This window comes from Salvia miltiorrhiza, chromosome 1, assembly GCF_028751815.1.
Source record: "Salvia miltiorrhiza cultivar Shanhuang (shh) chromosome 1, IMPLAD_Smil_shh, whole genome shotgun sequence".
NCBI classification, from domain to species: domain Eukaryota; kingdom Viridiplantae; phylum Streptophyta; class Magnoliopsida; order Lamiales; family Lamiaceae; genus Salvia; species Salvia miltiorrhiza.
Window position 1 is genome coordinate 58,758,094 of NC_080387.1, and position 17,774 is coordinate 58,775,867.

At 33.6% G+C, this 17,774-nt stretch overlaps 3 protein-coding genes across 8 annotated transcripts; all 3 read left to right on the forward strand.

Moving 5' to 3' along the window:
- The first annotated feature begins 4,991 nt into the window (after positions 1-4,991).
- On the forward strand, positions 4,992-9,043 carry LOC130998926 (uncharacterized). 6 transcript variants are annotated; one of them, XR_009093346.1, is made up of 10 exons: positions 4,992-5,168; positions 5,511-5,617; positions 5,705-5,760; positions 5,903-5,976; positions 6,049-6,246; positions 6,592-6,698; positions 6,786-6,841; positions 8,338-8,411; positions 8,478-8,737; positions 8,851-9,043. XR_009093346.1 is itself a non-coding variant. In XM_057924371.1 (9 exons), the coding sequence occupies exons 1-9, from the start codon at positions 5,063-5,065 to the stop codon at positions 8,531-8,533; spliced, it is 834 nt and encodes a 277-aa protein (XP_057780354.1). In that variant the 5' UTR covers positions 4,992-5,062; the 3' UTR covers positions 8,534-9,043. The 6 variants fall into 6 exon arrangements, 1 of the variants encoding a protein (XP_057780354.1); XR_009093347.1 differs by having other exon boundaries at positions 8,478-8,613; XM_057924371.1 differs by having other exon boundaries at positions 8,478-9,043.
- Positions 9,044-12,403: 3,360 nt separating this feature from the next.
- On the forward strand, positions 12,404-15,201 carry LOC130998948 (auxin-binding protein T92-like). The gene is made up of 6 exons (XM_057924393.1): positions 12,404-12,597; positions 12,704-12,810; positions 13,128-13,331; positions 14,046-14,113; positions 14,878-14,994; positions 15,106-15,201. The coding sequence occupies exons 1-5, from the start codon at positions 12,519-12,521 to the stop codon at positions 14,984-14,986; spliced, it is 567 nt and encodes a 188-aa protein (XP_057780376.1). The 5' UTR covers positions 12,404-12,518; the 3' UTR covers positions 14,987-14,994; positions 15,106-15,201.
- A 589-nt stretch (positions 15,202-15,790) lies between these two features.
- LOC130998919 (probable galacturonosyltransferase-like 4) lies at positions 15,791-16,961 on the forward strand. Its single transcript, XM_057924354.1, has one exon. It carries the CDS (start codon positions 15,898-15,900, stop codon positions 16,873-16,875), a length of 978 nt encoding a protein of 325 aa, XP_057780337.1. The 5' UTR covers positions 15,791-15,897; the 3' UTR covers positions 16,876-16,961.
- The last annotated feature ends 813 nt before the right edge of the window (positions 16,962-17,774 follow it).

Below are 17,774 nucleotides of genomic sequence, written 5' to 3' on the forward strand. Positions count from 1 at the left end.
TTATCTTTAATACGACGAATCCATTTTTTATCATCTATATATATATAGGGAAGAGTTCAATAGAGATCACTAAATATTCAAAGAACATAGATCAAATTTAGTCGTTGATCTTATCTAATCTAATGGTCAACATTTATTCATGTCATGTTCAATGAATTTTTTTGTCAAACATATACAGGGTCGAATTCCACAACCCCCAAAAAATCAACATTTATTCACACCATGTTTAACGGATTTGATGAATGTTCATCAAATCATCAAATCGATTCAACATATCAGAAATTTCGTTGAATATAATTGAAATTATCATGTGGTGTAGTGGCTGGTGCACGCCTTTGTCCTCTCAAAGGTCAAGGGTTCAAAACCTTTATCCCCCACTTTCTTTTTCCTTTTTCATTTTCTTTTGCTTCTTTTATTTGTTCCTTTCTTTTGCTTATTTTCAGTTTTTTTGTTTTTTGTTTTTTTTTCTTTTTCGTTTTTGCTTTTTTTCTTCTTTTGATTAGCTCCTTTAATTTTTTATTTTCAACACTTTTTTAACTTTTTCCTATTTTTTTCATTCTTTTTTCATATCAATGGTTATTTTTACTTACAACCATAATTTTTTTTTTTTTTTTTTTTTGATCGGTCAAAGTCATGTTAGATGTTAGTAGTTAGTTCCCCATCCACTCCAAGAACCACCTTATCTCTCCATTCACCAAACTCCACCTTATATCTCCAATATTGTACTTAACATCATATTAACTTAACCAAATAATTATAATGATAAATTTCGTGAGTAAATGAACAAGTTTGGTGGAAAAAAGTAATTAATTTTGAAATATTACATTTCTTCTTATGAATAATACTTTTTTTATTAAGATTATAGTTACTTTTAAATAGTATAAAATTTACTTTTTTAGCACTAATGTATACTTGTGTTAATATAAGTATTTACCTTCATTAAACAAAACTCTAAACCTTGAAAACTAAACCCTAAATCCGAATACTAAATCTTGAACCCTAATATGAATATTTACTTTTCATAAGCATAAGATATACATTTGTTCGCACAAATGAATACTTATGTTAATATAAGTATATTACTTTCATTCAATATAAGTATTACATTTTCTAGGCGTAATTTTTACTTTTATTGAAAATAAGGTATTATTTTTTCTATTACTAATTAAAAAGTACAAAATTCTAAGAAATTTGAATTTTAATTTTAAAAAATCAATTTTACATTTCATATTACAAATATTTACTTTCAATCAGTATAAGATATACATTTGTTGGCACACGTGTATATTCATATTAATATAAGGATTTAATTTGATTTAATACAAAATATTATATTTTCTAAACCCTAAACCATGAAAACTAAACTCTAAACACTTGATTGATTGGTTTTAGAATATCAGATTTTAAAACATGTGGCAACCAATGATTTGCACTTATCAAATATTATTATTTGGGCCTCGAAACCAAATTAAATGAGCCTTAGTATTGTATCTCAATAATAATAGACTATAAATAGACCCCCTAAGATTAAAGGTAAGCAAGTCCTTCCATAAGAGGAAATCAAATAAACAAATGCTATATTATTTTTCACATTTTTTGCACACTTAATTTCTTTGTTCTTAGCTCGATTTTCTTCACTTTTTCAAAAATTTGCCCATTGAATTTAATACCCAACTCAACATTACGCGAGTCTAAAATTATATTCTTCGCGCATAGCGCATGAGGTACACTAGTATATATAAAAAGAGAAGTAAATATAATTAAATTTAATTAGAAGGATGTAATTAGAAATTAAGGAATTTTTTTTTAAAATTGATGAGTTCTATAATTATACCCATTTATTCACGAAGGAAAAAAAGAAGAAGAAGAATGAAATGGGGGTAAAGGTTTCGATCCCTGTACCTCTTATGGCATAAGGAAAAGTAGGTAACTATTACCACTGCACTAGCTCACACTTTTATGTTCCCTTGTTAAAAATTGGCTTATGTATATTAACGCGCGCGGGTCGGGTCAGGCCGGGTCAAGCCCGCCTCATACGATGAAGTTGACCTCTTGCAAGATTTTTGCGTATGTATATATATATAGTGAAGGGCTACTATAAGAGCACCTCTTAAAATAAGAAATAAGAATTAGGAAAGATATATGAATTTTATGTAGAATACGTATGAATTCGCTGTATAAAAGTATGGGATTGCGAAAAATAAATTTTTGTTATTTATGGGATTCGAACTCAAACCATGAATTCATCCAACAGGATGATGAACCAATCGTAGATCTTGATGATCTAAGGACTGAAAATAATTCTTATTTTATAAAAAATTTGCCCGTTGAATCTAATACCCAACTCAACATTACGCAACTCAACATTACGCGAGTCTAAAATTATATTCGACGCGCATAGCGCGGGAGGTACACTAGTATATATAAAAAAATAAGTAAATATAATTAAATTCAATTAGAAGGATGTAATTAGAAATTAAGAATTTTTTTTTAAAACTGATGAGTTCTATAATTATACCCATTTATTCACGAAGGAAAAAAAAGAAGAAGAAGAATTAATGAAATGGGGGTAAAGGTTTCGAACCCTGTACCTCTTATGGCATAAGGAAAAGTAGGTAGCTATTACTAGAGGTGGCCAAAAAAACCGGAACCGGGAACCGAACCGGAAAACCGAACCGTCCGGGACGGTTCTGTAATCGGAACCGTGTATGTGATACACGGTTCTGAACCGAAACCGAAACCGTGCTCGGCCGGTTCGGTTACGGTTCCGATTTCTCAAACCGTCGGTTCTCGGTTCCGAACCGGAACCGGAACCGGGTTGGAACCGTGCCTAGAACCGCCTTTTAATTTTAGTTATTTGGTCAAATAATTATTGTCGTAAGAAAAAAATAACAATTGATATGAATAAATGTAATATTTTTAGAAAAGATGAAATAATTGAAAAAAAAGAAAAAAAAATATAAAAAATGTGAAAATAAAAAATTAACGAAAAAATAAAGAAAATAAAGAAAATCATTTACTAAAATAAAATAAAGAAAATATTTGGTCAAATAATTATTGTCGTAAGAAAATCCTTTACTATTAATATGATGAAAGGTAATCTATAAAAAATATTACTACAATTTTTCATATTGATAGTTATTTTTTATCATAATAATAATTGCTTTGAAATAAATAAAATAAAATAAATATTGTAAAAAAAGAAGAATAGAAATAAAAAAAAATGAAATAGAAAAAAATGAAAAAGAAACGAGCAAAAAATGAAAACAAAAAGGAAAAAAAAAAAGGAAAACTTTTGAAAGACGAAACAGGATACATGTAAGGTATAACTTTGAATTGCCTTAATTTAAAAGTTGTAAACTAAATTGCCTTAATTTTATTTTAGCATTCAAATGTGGTAATTTGTAAATTTTATTTACAAGAGTTGTAAGGTATAACTTTGAATTATAAGTTCAATTTAGAAAATAATGTATATGAACTTTATATTTTCTTGTGTCATTTATTTTATTAAAGCAAATTTCATTAAATTTTACACAACAATACATAAAATTATAAAAATTACATTAAAAAAAAAAACGGACGGTTCTAACGGTTCGAACCGGAACCGGCGGTTCGGAACCGGAACCGGAACCGGAACCGCCGGTTCACGGTTCGAAACCGAAACCGTGAGGGTTATTTTTTGGTTCGGTTCCGGTTCCAGTTTTTGGAACCGAAAACCGGCGGTTCCGGTTCGAACCGGGAACCGAACCGTGGCCACCTCTAGCTATTACCACTGCACTAGCCCACACTTTTATGTTCCCTTGTTAAAAATTGGCTTATGTATATTAACGCGCGTGGGTCGGGTCAGACCGGGTCAAGCCCGCCTCATACGATGAAGTTGACCTCATGCAAGATTTTGCGTATGTATATATATAGTGAAATGCTACTATGAGAGCACCTCTTAAAATAAGAAATAAGAATTAGGAAAGATATATGAATTTTATGTAGAACACGTATGAATTCGCTGTATAAAAGTATGAATTGCGAAAAATAAATTTTTGTTATTCATGGGATTCGAACTCAAAACCATGAATTCATCCAACAGGATGATGAACCAATCGTAGATCTTGATGATCTAAGGACTGAAAATAATTCTTATTTTATGTATCTTAAGAAATGTACTTATTTTAACTCATATATATATATATATATATATATATATATAGTGGGTATTGAATGTGAAATGAGTGATAGTGATTAATGGTTTGATTTCATTTTTCGAGAAACGTTATAATATGAAGGGGTTATGGCAAAAAAATACACGAACTTTGAAAAAAGTTGTAATTTTTTCCTGAACTTTCAATTAAACCTCAAAATACATAAATTTATATTTTTGTTGCAATTAAGCTCTAATTTCCTTGAAAGTCAAATTTAGGTGAAAATTGCAACAAAAATATAAATTCATGTATTTTGAAGCTCAATTGAAAGTTCAAGAGAAGATTGCAATTTTTTTCAAAGTTCGTGTATTTTTTTACCATAACCCCTAATATGAAATAGTATTAAACTATAACTATATATGTTTGTAACATTAAAAAGTAATTACGCATGTACCCGTAAAGAGAATAGTTAAGAATACAATAAGGAATAATTTGAAGGGTTGAAGCAAATTAACCATTAAAGGTTATACATTGGGTTGAATATTAGTAAATTATATAAAATGAAAATGGTTAGTTCATTGTAAATTTATTTTATTATTAATTATATTTGTAAATTGATAATTAATTTAATGTTAATCAATTTAATTTATTTTATTATTTTTAAAAAATAAGAAACAAAAAAAAAATTGGGCTTATTAGGACCGACCGTCGATGGCCCGATAGGAGCTGAGCTTACTAATTTGCAGTCCGGTCAAATTTCGGCCCGACCCGATCCGATCCGATCCGACGCAGTCCGGTATAATTCAAAAGCTTTGTGAGCTGGCCCGGCCCAGCCTATTTGACAGCTCTAAGGTAGGGCTATCATACTATTTTCGCTCGCTAAACGCTATACAATTTCTCTCCGATCCATCCCAATTAAGCTATCAATGGAGGAAATGGGTACAGGTGTAAAGAGCAGTTATATTGATTCCACTGAAACTGTGCAGCCAGTCGTCCTCGTGAACGAACCTGGTTATGTCGCTGCTGTTGGGGGTAATAATTTCTCCTTTGATTTCAGTTGTTATGATAATTTATTGTTACTCTCTCTCTAGGTTTTGGAATTTGGGATAAAAAAGGATACACAATTGAATCATGTCTTGCTAGGATTTTTTTTTTTTTTGAAATAATGTCTTGCTAGGGTTTGAATAGCGAATGCGTTATATTAATTTGATTATGCTACATCATTATCTAATATTTGTTGTTGTGGTGGTGGGTGATCGTAGTTTGTCAATCAAAACAAATAGATTTTAAGTCCCAATTTCCATTATATGAATTAGTTTCTAATCGGTCAAATCAATTTAACAATATGTATTAATTTATGTTATTATTTGTTAGGCATTCCAAATCACCTTAAAATTGAGGGTGGGATGTCATATGGGATTCGTTTTCCCATTTCGATGTATCCCAAAAATCTGCCTGAAGATCCTACTGAACGGCGAAGGGTACTTCTATTAATTACTACTACTCCATTAATATATATTTCTAATAAGATGAAGATCGGATCATTCTGAAAAATTAATCTTAACCAGGTTTTCTTTGAAATTTTCGAGAAACGCCATGCACAAAAGATGCCCCAGAGGGCCTGGTACATTACCCGTTTGCTGTGGATTAATCTGATTCTTTTTACTCTTTAGCCTAATTGCCAACTCTTTCACATTGCTGTAGTTATTAGTTATGAAGGTGATCAATATATTATGTTAATATGATGATGTTTTTATGTGCTTCAGTTTGCTTTGCGAGCAGTTGTTGCCGGAGGAGTATTTTATAGTCCGTATCAATTCAAGTGGACCACACCCTTCAGGTATGTATCAGATTCACACACACACACACATATCTATTCTCTCTCTCACATAGCCAGGCTGTATATGTATAGAGTTCTATGACTCTCGGGCTCCCAAGTCCATCCCATCCCAATCAATGGAGGAAAAGGGTAAAGGTGTAAAGCAGTCCATCCCATCCCAATCAATGGAGGAAAAGGGTAAAGGTGTAAAGCGCAGTTATATTGATTCCACTGAAACTGTGCAGCCAGTCGTCCTTGTGAACGAACCTGGTTATGTCGCTGCTGTTGGGGGTAATCATTTCTCCATTGATTTCAGTTGTTATGATAATTTATTGTTACTCTCTCTCTAGGTTTTGGAATTTGGGATAAAGAAGGATACAGAATTGAATCATGTATTGCTAAGATGTTTTTTTTGAAGTAATGTCTTGCTAGGGTTTGAATAGCTATGCTACAGAATGCATTATAATTAATTTGATTATGCTACATTATCTAATACTTCTTGTTGTGGTGGTGGGTGATCGTAGTTTGTCAATCGAAACAAAGAGATTTTAAGTCCCAATTTCCATTATATGAATTAGTTTCTAATCGGTCAAATCTTTTTTACAATATGTATTAATTTATGTTATTATTTGTTAGGCATTCCAGATCACCTTAAAATTGAGGGTGGGATGTCATATGGGATTCGCTTTCCCATTTCGATGTATCCCAAAAATCTGCCTGAAGATCCTACTGAACGGCGAAGGGTAATTCTATTAATTAGTACTACTCCATTAATATATTTTTGTAATAAGATGAAGATCGGATCATTCTGAAAAATTAATCTGAACCAGGTTTTCTTTGAAACTTTCGAGAAACGCCATGCACAAAAGATGCCCCGGAGGGCCTGGTACATTACCCGTTTGCTGTGGATTAATCTGATTCGTTTTACTCTTTAACCTAATTGCCAACTCTTTCACATTGCTGTAATTATTAGTTATGAAGGTAATCCATATATTATGTTAACTAGTATGTGCCCGCTCGTGCGATGCACGACCATCATCGAAATTGAACGATAATTTAAATAAATAAATAAAAATGTAAACATAATATATATATATATATATATATATATATATATATAAGTAAATATAAACATAAATGATCTCAATAAAAAATAAATTATTCACAATATAATCTCAATAAAAATATCAATTTGAAAACATTCGAATTTTCAATTATTGAAATAGCAATTAATTGATTTAATTGATAATGTGTATAAATTTATAAATAAATAAATTATGAAATATCAAAAGCAAGTATAGATGATAATGAGTATCATTATGGATCATATAATATTCTAAGATGTACAAAACTATTTATTTACATATAGTATAACTGTAGTTTAATATAGTTTTCGAATGCATATTTATGAGGTCATTTTGTTTATGCTCAAATTTTAAAATAAAGTTACAATGTATACATTTTTTTTTTTCAATTGGAAAGTGAAAAAATAAAGGGTTTAACATGAGATATGTGTCGTTCATTTTCCAAAATAAAATGTATACAATTTCAGTAAATTTAAATAAATGTGCTACTAAAAAATTAAACTCTTCAATTTACTTTTATTTTTTATTTTTAAAGAAAATTGATAATGGTTCTCTAATTACTGATTTTCCAATGAGTAATTTTGAAGCTTAAAAATTCGATTTTTAAGATATACTATATATTAGTTATTTATCTACAAATTTATATTAATATAAAGTTGACCTTTAAAAAAATATTTTTAAGCTAAAGATTTCTAAAATGAACAAATATAAGTTTCATCATTGTAATTGCATTAAACTGATATAATAAAAATATAAATAGTAAAATATAAAAAAAACTGATCTACAGTAAAAACATAAAAAATAAAATAAAAAAATATGGAAAAAGGAATGAAAGAACCGTGAATTTTAAAAAATTGGAAATGAGAGAGGAGATGTTAGAGCAGAGAAGAGAGAGGAGAGAGAAAAAAATTATTTGGTGACTTTAAACTATAATAACTTATTGGTTTTAAATTTATTTTTTATAATTTTTACATCAAATTAAAGATATCGTCATTATCTTTAATTTAACATCCATATTGAATATTTTTTTATAAATTAAAGTTGATGAATTTAAAAGAAAATCAAATTGAATAAATATATTTGAATAGTGTTTTCTAAGTAATTAATATATTTTGTTGAATTAGTGTGAACGTGTGAAATGAGTTAGTGGTGTTAATAAATTTTTTTTAACCTTCATATTAAAAGTATTATCAAAATTGCTATTCAAATCAATTTCAAATTGATTTGAAATCAATTTCTAATTGAAAACTGCTGTTTTAATATAGTATAGATATGATGATGTATTTATTTGCTTCAGTTCGCTTTGCAAGCAGACGTTGCTGGAGGAGTATTTTATAGTAAATATCAATTCAAGTGGACCTTACCCTTCAGGTATGTATCAGATTCACACACATATATCTATTGTCTCTCTCACATAGCCAAGTCCTATATGTATAGAGTTCTATGACTCGTGCTCCCAAGTCCATCCCATCCCAATCAATGGAGGAAAGTGAAGAAGACGGTTGTTCTGATTGGACTATTGAAAACAGGGAAGTTGTCATCAACAAACCTGGATCTGTCACTTTTGTGGGAGGTAGAGTAATTATAATTTTATAATGATTTCTCCATCAATTTTAATTATTTGATCACATCAAGCAGTAGGCAGAGGCACATAGCCTAGATCCACTGTGACAAAGTGAATATTCTGCAATTTCAATGTATGTATTGAGTTTCATATCTTTATTTTATATATATATACATATTTATGTTATATTTTATTGAGCAACTTGATTTATCTGTCTATATATATATGTTTTCTACAACATTGCAGTTGGATCTGCTTTTGATGAGCTCAACAAGGACAATGACGGTGAAACATGATTTTACGCTTATGCTTGTGACTAGTACTCTAGTATTACATATTCAGTATCAATGTTAGTGTTAGTTGTCGTAATTCGGCACTGGTCATAAATTTCAGGCTGGTTATTGTTCTCAAGTATAATGCTAGTTATCATCTGAAAACATATCTTGAGGTCTCTTTATTTTTAGTTTTTGTTTCGTAAGATCCTTGCATAAATTTTTTGTTTTAATACATCCTTCTACGTTTCTCTTTAATTTTATTGGGTCCTTATTTAACTGATCTCATAATTCCGTGAACTTTTCCGTGATCTCAATCATTCCTACTCATTCATCCTTATTGAGATTCAATTACAATTACTGAAATTACTGATCATCTTTCGGTTAATTTCCAAGTTCTGTACCTCATCTTCATCATTAATTAAGACATGATCTAACCGGCACCATCAAAGTACAAGATGATGATGAAGGCGACACTACAAAGCGTAGCTGTCACCACCCTCTTCTACATCTGCAGATCTGCTTGGGCTGTGCCGCCTTTGGAGACTTATTTACGTCGGCAACAAGATCATCACTAAAGAGATCCACTGCTAACAATAAATTGGGGCTTGAAATAGTGAAAACGAAATGAATTATGAGATCTGTTAATCAAGCATTCAAGAGCACCTTTGAGTATAATTCACCGGGTTCTTGATCTTGTTTAGCTTTCCATTATTGGCTGATTTAGGAAAACATTCTCAAATTTTGTTTTCAGCTTGCTTCATTTGCATTAACGAATTACCCCTTTGTGCATTACATTTTCATTTTCCTTGGAAGTTCATTAAATGTCAAAAGTAGTTATGGCGTCTCAATAGAAGCCTTATTTTATTCCTTCTGCAGTTCTTTGCTTGGAATTGCAAAGCTTGCGTGCTTCTATGAAAGTGAAAATGTAACACCCTGAATTTAATATACTAAAATATTAATAAATATTTCTTATCTTTTATAGTATAAATATATGTAACTGGTGACGGAAACTCTAGAAAATATTATTAGAACATGTCTTACTAAAAAAATACTTTGATTATACCAATATATTATTTAGATAAGATTATTATAAAAGAGAAAACAAAAATCTAAAGAACCCTTGAGAGCACAGAGAGCAAATTAAGGGTCGGGCCTTGTTAAAATCACCTTAAGTAAAATCCGTGAGGAAAAAACCAATAAGGGAAAAAAGAGTACCCGTCTAACCAAATTCAGTTGCGGAATACCAAGTGAGATTGGGTATTTGACCCTGCTTAGGGTTTTATCTCTTGGGCAGAACGATTTGAAGGTGCCATCTCTTTCTGGTGACTTATTTGCGTCATTTTGAATTATGCATAAAAAACTTGGGATTCACGATGTAAACTTTCATGCATCGGGTTAACTATAGGTTCGATTTCAACACTTTTGAAATAATTACTAATCCTTTGTGAAATTAGCAATTATCTGTTTGTATGGTTTTGAATTATGTGTAAAAATTTGGATATATTCGTGATGTACAATACTCATGCGCTTAGGTGTTTGTGAAAATATCCCAATGAAGGGGTAGAAGATTGTAGGGTTAACTATAACTAATCCAAAAGGGTTCCAATATTTAATGGTGCTTGAAGTTAGATTTAATTTACATGTTGTTTTCATTATAATTTCAAGAGGATGAGAATCTATGTAGGAGGGAGGCGTGCATGGGTGTTGGAAGGAGCCTAGGAGGCGTGTGCATGCATGACAATAAATATTTGGAAACAAGAAATCTATGCACACAATGACGCAATGAATAAATGATACTCATATCACACAGTAATAAATGGAAAGTGGGACATGACAATAGACACATACAAATACATTAAACTACACAGCACATGAGGTCATTAAGACAGATTAGGGACGGAATTTTTCATCGCTAAAACAATAAATTTCGTAGCTAAACATTGTTAGTGACCAAATAATAACAAAAAAATTTCAAATTTAGAATCTCGATAAAATATTTAACGATGAAAAATAATTTTGTCGTTAGCTTTAACAACGGACTAGCGACAAAATTTTCGTCGCTAAATTCGGTTCCGTTGCTAAATTTGGTTGTCATTTGGCTGTGGTAGCGCCAATGACAAAATAATTCCGTAATTAATTCCGTTGTTAAGGCTTAGTTTGGAGCTATTTAATTTTCGTTGTAGTTCCGTCACTAATTATGTACTCTTTTAAATATATATAGGGTTGGGTTCCGGTGGATCCCTATGCTTATAATAGATCCGTAGATCCAAATCTAGACCACACATTTATGACATATGGCGCATCAAGATGGTGACACACGTGGCAAGACATTTCAAGCCAAAATCTGGAGAGGGGTAAAATTGGAATGTAATTTTTGAAATTAAAAAAAAAAAATTAGATTTTCTCAAAATAGGTATATTTTAGATGCATAAAGTTTCATACGAGAATGCATGAACTTTCATATAAAAATGCATAAAGTTTCATATAAAAATGCATAAGATTTCACCCCACCCCCCACACCCCTGAACCCCACCCCCACCCACCCCCTACCCCCCACCTACCCACCCCAAATTTTTTATTTTTTTATTTTTTTAAAAACTGATTTTCTGACCACTGACCGACCCTACCCCCACCCCCCCACAATTTTTTTTTTATTTTCTCAAAAACTGATTTTCTGACCACTGACCCCCCCATCCCCCACCCCCAAATTTTTTTTTTTTAAAATCAGTTTTTTTTAAAAAAAATAAAATTGGGGGAGGGGGTGGGTGGGTGGGGGTAGGGGTGGGCCAGCAATCAGAAAATCAGTTTTTGAAAAAAAAAAAAAATTTTGGGGGTGGGGGGGGTGGGTGGGGCAGGGGTGGGGTGACGAAACTACCAGATTTATTAAAATGAAATGCATTTTTTGTATAATTTAATGCATTTTTATGTGAAAACTTTATGCATTTTTGTTTGATTTTATATGCATGTGAAACATGCCTATTTTTGGGGGGTGGTAATGGGGAGGGTTGGGGGGTGGTATGGGGTGGGGTGGTGAAAATACCAAAACTGGAAAAATTAAATACATTTTTCTGTTCAAAGTTATGCATTTCATGTGAAAACTTTATGCATCTTTGTGTGAAACTATATGCATCTAAAATATATCTATTTTGAGAAAATCTAAAAAAAATATATATTTTTTTAATTATTAAATCCGAAAATTACATTCCAATTTTATCCCTCCAGATTTTGCCTTGGAATGCTTGGAAGCTCCTTGCCACGTGTCACCATCTTGATGCGCCACATGTCATAAATGTGTGGTCAAGATTTAGATCTAGGGATCTATTATAAGCATTGGGATCTATATGATCTCATTCATATATATATATATATATATATATATATATATATATATATATATATATATATATATATTATCAACAATAATACAAAATATTAAATAATTCAATATTCTTCAAAAATCCAACAACAATTTAATATTCATCAAAATCTAGCAAATATTCCTCAAAATCTATATAGTATTATTCATCAATACAAAATGTAATTCGAGGGAACAAGAATAAAGAGTCGAAGCTGTCGGACATGTGACTTCTTATGTAAACAATAAATTCGGAAATTTACACTGAAGAATCTCGAAAAATCATGGCTTTTCTTTGGATTCTTTTCTTGATCGCGCTTCTATTCTCTACCACTGTCGAAAGTTCCCACTGTGCGGCCAATGGTAAGCGCTTCATTTTATCAAACAGATTGCGTGCATGAAGTTAATCAACTAAGTTATTCAATCTTGAAATGAGCTTGTTATTTAATTCGTGTAAATTGAATTGCAGGAATTCCGATAGTCCGAAATATCAGTGGAATTCCTCAAGATAACTATGGTAGGCAGGGTTTATCTCACATCACCGTTGCGGGTTCTGCAATGCACGGTTTTCAGGAGGTAATTATAGCTCAATTCAATTGTTTTTGTCGTTTTTGTTTTCTGAATTTTGAACTATCATGCCTTTTGTATTGAGTAATTATGATCTTAGTGCTTTGATTGAACGAGGGTTCTTCTAATTCCTAATTTCCTAGTTTATTTGATTTTATATTTAAAAGAGTATGAATGTGGGGGTCTTGGAAGATTGAGGCGTGGCGTCAGACAGTTGCTACTGGTGTTATTATGATCTTAGTGCTTTCAATGAATATGGATTCTTCAATTCCTAGTTATTTGTTTTTTCACAGTTTAAAGGGCTGTGAATTTGGTGTTCTTGGCAGATTGAGGTGTGGCTTCAGACATTTGCTCCTGGTGCTCGTACACCAATTCATAGACATTCATGTGAGGAAATCTTTGTTGTTCTGAAGGGGAGTGGTACACTCTATCTTGCCTCAAATTCACACAAAAACTATCCGGGCAGTCCTGAGGAGTTTCCGGTTTTCAAGAACAGTACATTTTTCGTCCCTGTCAATGATGCTCATCAGGTATACTGGCTTCTTTGGTTTCTCTTTCTTGAATATCGCCCTTGTGGATTTAGGTGATGACTGTTACATGTGTTATGTTAAAGAAGCAGGGTGAGTTTTAGTGGTTGTGCACACGATTGTTGTTGGTATGTAGGCAAGGTTCTGATTGCATATTGGGAGAAAGCAAAGGATCAATTAATTTGTATGTTACTTTCAATTTTTCATGGTGGATTTTGTAGTTTAACTCTAATCGTAGTGGGGAATATAGAAGAATCGAAGATATGTGCACTCTTTCGATAAAAATATCACTGAGTGAGGGGTAATGAGTGATGCTGGGATGATGAAATATTTGTGAAGCCTTTTGTGACTTGGACTCGGAGTCTATCTTTTGCGTACAAGATTATTCAACTTGCAATTGCTTGTTACACATTCAGGGTATTTAGCTAGCATTGTTTTCACTTCCTCTGTAGGCCTTTTTTTTTTTTTTTTACATATGAATCATGTAGTTAGATTAGATGTCTTTTGACTTTACTGGATGTTGATATGTTGTTTTTCCTGTCCGCTGAATATTTGATTTAAGTTTTCAATAGCTCTTCAGTATCTGATTCTTGACATATTCGTCATATCAATTTACTGATTTTCGAATCTCATGGCAACTAGTGATAATGCTGATTTGCCCTTGCCCACTTTTACTAAAATTCCTTCTCATTCCCTCCTGACTGTGATTCTCTGCAGTTGTGGAACACGAATGAACGGGAGGATTTGCAAGTTCTGGTTGTTATATCCAGACCACCAGTGAAAGTGTAAGTTACAATGTACTTTGCCTCATTGCCAATAGATAGGCCTGACTACTCGGTGCATTGGATTTTCGGACTTCTAGAACTCCATCTAGTATGTTCAACTGTCATTCATACTTTTGCTTTATGAAAATCTATAACTCCATCTAGTATTTGACGTATCGGGCAGAGCCCATTCTAAAGGGTAGCAGCCTACTTCTAAAGTTAGGTGTCTGCATAGAAGTGATTTTACATCATCCCTTGTCGGGCCTCAATGTGCTCGTCTGAGATATCTTACAAGGCAATAATATCAGACAAGCTGCGGGATCCCTTGACTCATAATACTGTTATATTGTGGTTGAGATATGTGGTTATTATGAAATGCAACTATATATAAATCCTGAGTGAATAAGGCATCATTGTACAAGTTGCAAAACCTCCTTTGATTGTACAGCTATTATCTTGTGGTTTACGAACACGGTCACTTTGAGATGGGACTACATGGAAATAGGACTTTTACATAGATCGTGTGTTGTGTGTATTCTCCTAGAAACCATATATCAGTAGGCTTCATTTCGTATATTCATGCATCCACATTTCTGCCCTTACTATCATATCTAGGCAAAAAAGATTACACTTTATTGCTACTCTTTGTGATTTTTTTTTGTTTATAAAGCGTGCACTCTTGGTAAAAGAATATTATTTGGCTCTTTTTAGTTCAACAATGAGATGATGATCTGCCGCGTCTTGTGGTTTGTGTGTTTTTGACTGTTTATAAATTTTGGTTTTAGGTTCATATACGATGATTGGAGTATGCCACACACAGCTACCAGGTTAAAGTTCCCCTACTACTGGGATGAAGCATGTTATCAAACAACTCCAATAAAAGATGAGCTTTGATCTTCGTTGTAAGGTTTCCTCGTTGCATTGACCTTTCTTGAGAAACTCAAAGTTTTGCCAACTCGAAGCTTCTCATATTGTATACTTCGGTCTTCTGTTGTATCATACACTGATTACAGATACATGTAAGCAATGTTGTGAAAAGCTTAAGGTGGGACTGAAGGTTTTGCCTCAGCAAGGCGAGGTGGTTATAAAGCTTGCAATTGCTACTGTTATATTCCAGTTCTTGTTGATGTGTTTCATTGCAAGATATCTTGCCGTTTTAATGCTAAAAAATTAGGAAACATTAGTCTTGTACAAGAAAGGGGAAAATCAGTCGTAGTTTCTCTATACAAATGATGTTTATTTATTTTCCTTTTATCTTGACATCACTGGTGCACGTCGTGTCTATATTAGCAATGCCATCATATATGAATGGTTCGTATAATATTGAGATAAAGGATGAAATACTAGTATTATAATAGAGAAGATATTAGAATTTGATTTCCCCACCTCGATTTATATTTATATTTTTCATGATTAACACTAAAGAATATTTCATGTAAATATGTATTGTTTTAATCATGTATTTTATTTAATGGCATTCCTCAGCTTTATAAGTACGAGATCTATGTATGATTATGAACCTCAAACACCCTCATCCTCCAACTCAAAAAAAAAAATGAATAAAGAAAACAGAGTGATATATGCAAGGATAAATATGACATTATTACGTCAATATAAACATGTATATTACTATTTAAATAAATAAAGAAAAGAGAGTGATATAACATGCATGGATTCTCCGAGGATAATTGCATGCCTCCCAAAAAACACAATAAATCCCACCAACTCCTCTCCTTTCCTCTCTCCAATTTATCCATCAATCCATCAATGGCTGCTCCCTCTCTCCCATTATAGCCTCCTCAACCATGGTGGCCGCCCCCGCCCAGACGGCCTCCTTGCTCCTCCTCCTCCCGCTCCTGGTGGCCGCCTCCTCCTTCCGAGAAGCCCCCAAGTTCCGCAATGGCGAAAGCTGCCCCGCCACGGCCATCCACATCGCCATGACCCTGGACGCCAACTACCTCCGCGGCACGGCGGCGGCGGTCCTGTCCATCCTCCAGCACTCGTCGTGCCCGGAAAACGTGTTGTTCCATTTCGTGTGGGTGCGCAACGAGCCGGCCGTGTCCTCCGCCATCAAGGCCACCTTCCCTTACCTGAGGTTCAAGCTGTACCGGCTCCAAACCGCCCGAATCCGCGGCCTGATCTCGAAATCCATCCGCGAAGCCCTGGACCAGCCCCTCAACTACGCGAGGATCTACCTGGCCCAGACGCTGCCCTCGGGCGTGGGGCGGCTCATCTACCTGGACTCGGACCTGATCGTGGTGGACGACGTGGCGAAGCTGTGGGCGACGGACCTCAGGGGGAAAGCCCTGGGCGCCCCCGAGTACTGCCACGCTAACTTGACGACCTACTTCACCGACGCCTTCTGGGCGAGCCCGGAACTGGAGGGGACGTTCCGGGGGCGGCGGGCGTGCTACTTCAACACGGGGGTGATGGTGATGGACTTGGAGGAGTGGAGGAGGGGCGGGTACACGGAGAGGGTGGAGAGCTGGATGGTGGTGCAGAAGCAGAGGAGGATTTATCAGCTGGGGTCGCTGCCGCCGTTCCTGCTGGTGTTGGGCGGGAAGATCGAGGGCGTTGATCACAGGTGGAATCAGCATGGGTTGGGAGGGGATAATGTGGAAGGGAGGTGCAGGGGATTGCACCCGGGCCCCGTCAGTTTGCTGCATTGGAGTGGCAAGGGGAAGCCCTGGCTCAGGTTGGATTCCAGGACGCCTTGCGCCCTTGATTATCTCTGGGCGCCTTATGATCTTTATCGCTCCCACACCCAACACCCAATCTTCTAACTTTGATTTATGTATAACTTCCAACTTCCTATTTCTTCTCAATTTCCCATTTTAATTATCACTCGGGAACTCCATATTATCGTTAATTACTTCAGACTGCACTTTAAGTATACACACAACTTATTTTATAAAATGAATCCGTTATTAAACAATTCCCAGCCACTAATTTTATTTGAAATAATCAATGCTAACCGTAGATTTTTTTTATCTAAGGTTTAATTAGATGCATTCTTATTATAATTTCTTAAATTAAGAAAAAATCTTATTATAACTCAACCCTGTATATAAACATATACGTAGTATTTTATAGGATATATACCTAGATTTATTTGAAACACTCTCTCTATATATTACTCCATGAATTATCTGTAGCAACGCAGATGCGAAGAGGAAGTGGCTGGGAATTCCAGTTCATTTAATTCTCATCTTTACAAGAATTCCAACGACTTCAGAGTTTTTTTTTTTTTGAAGGGCCAACGATTTCATAGTTAGTTTAAGTATGTTTACTATAAATAATTTTGTAATATATTGTTTGCCAAATAGTGATGAGATATGAATTTCAAACAAATTCAACAACTTGGAGACTTTGGCTCAAGATTGATCACTAAATTTTCATTGAATTTCACAACCAATACAAGTGAAAACACCTTTCAACTTGATAACATATACAGTAAATTTGACGGATTAATTAACACGCGGCCTTTCATAAAATTAACCTGCAAATTAACATATAATCTTATAAAAATCACACATGACATTTTTATTTCCGATGCATATTACCAATTTCCAAAAATGATTTTAGGCCAATGGAGCTGCATGTAACTTATTGACCAGGATACAAGATTATACAAATTTCAGTGAAAAATTTGTCCAAGTTGTAAGATAGTAAACCGTTTGTT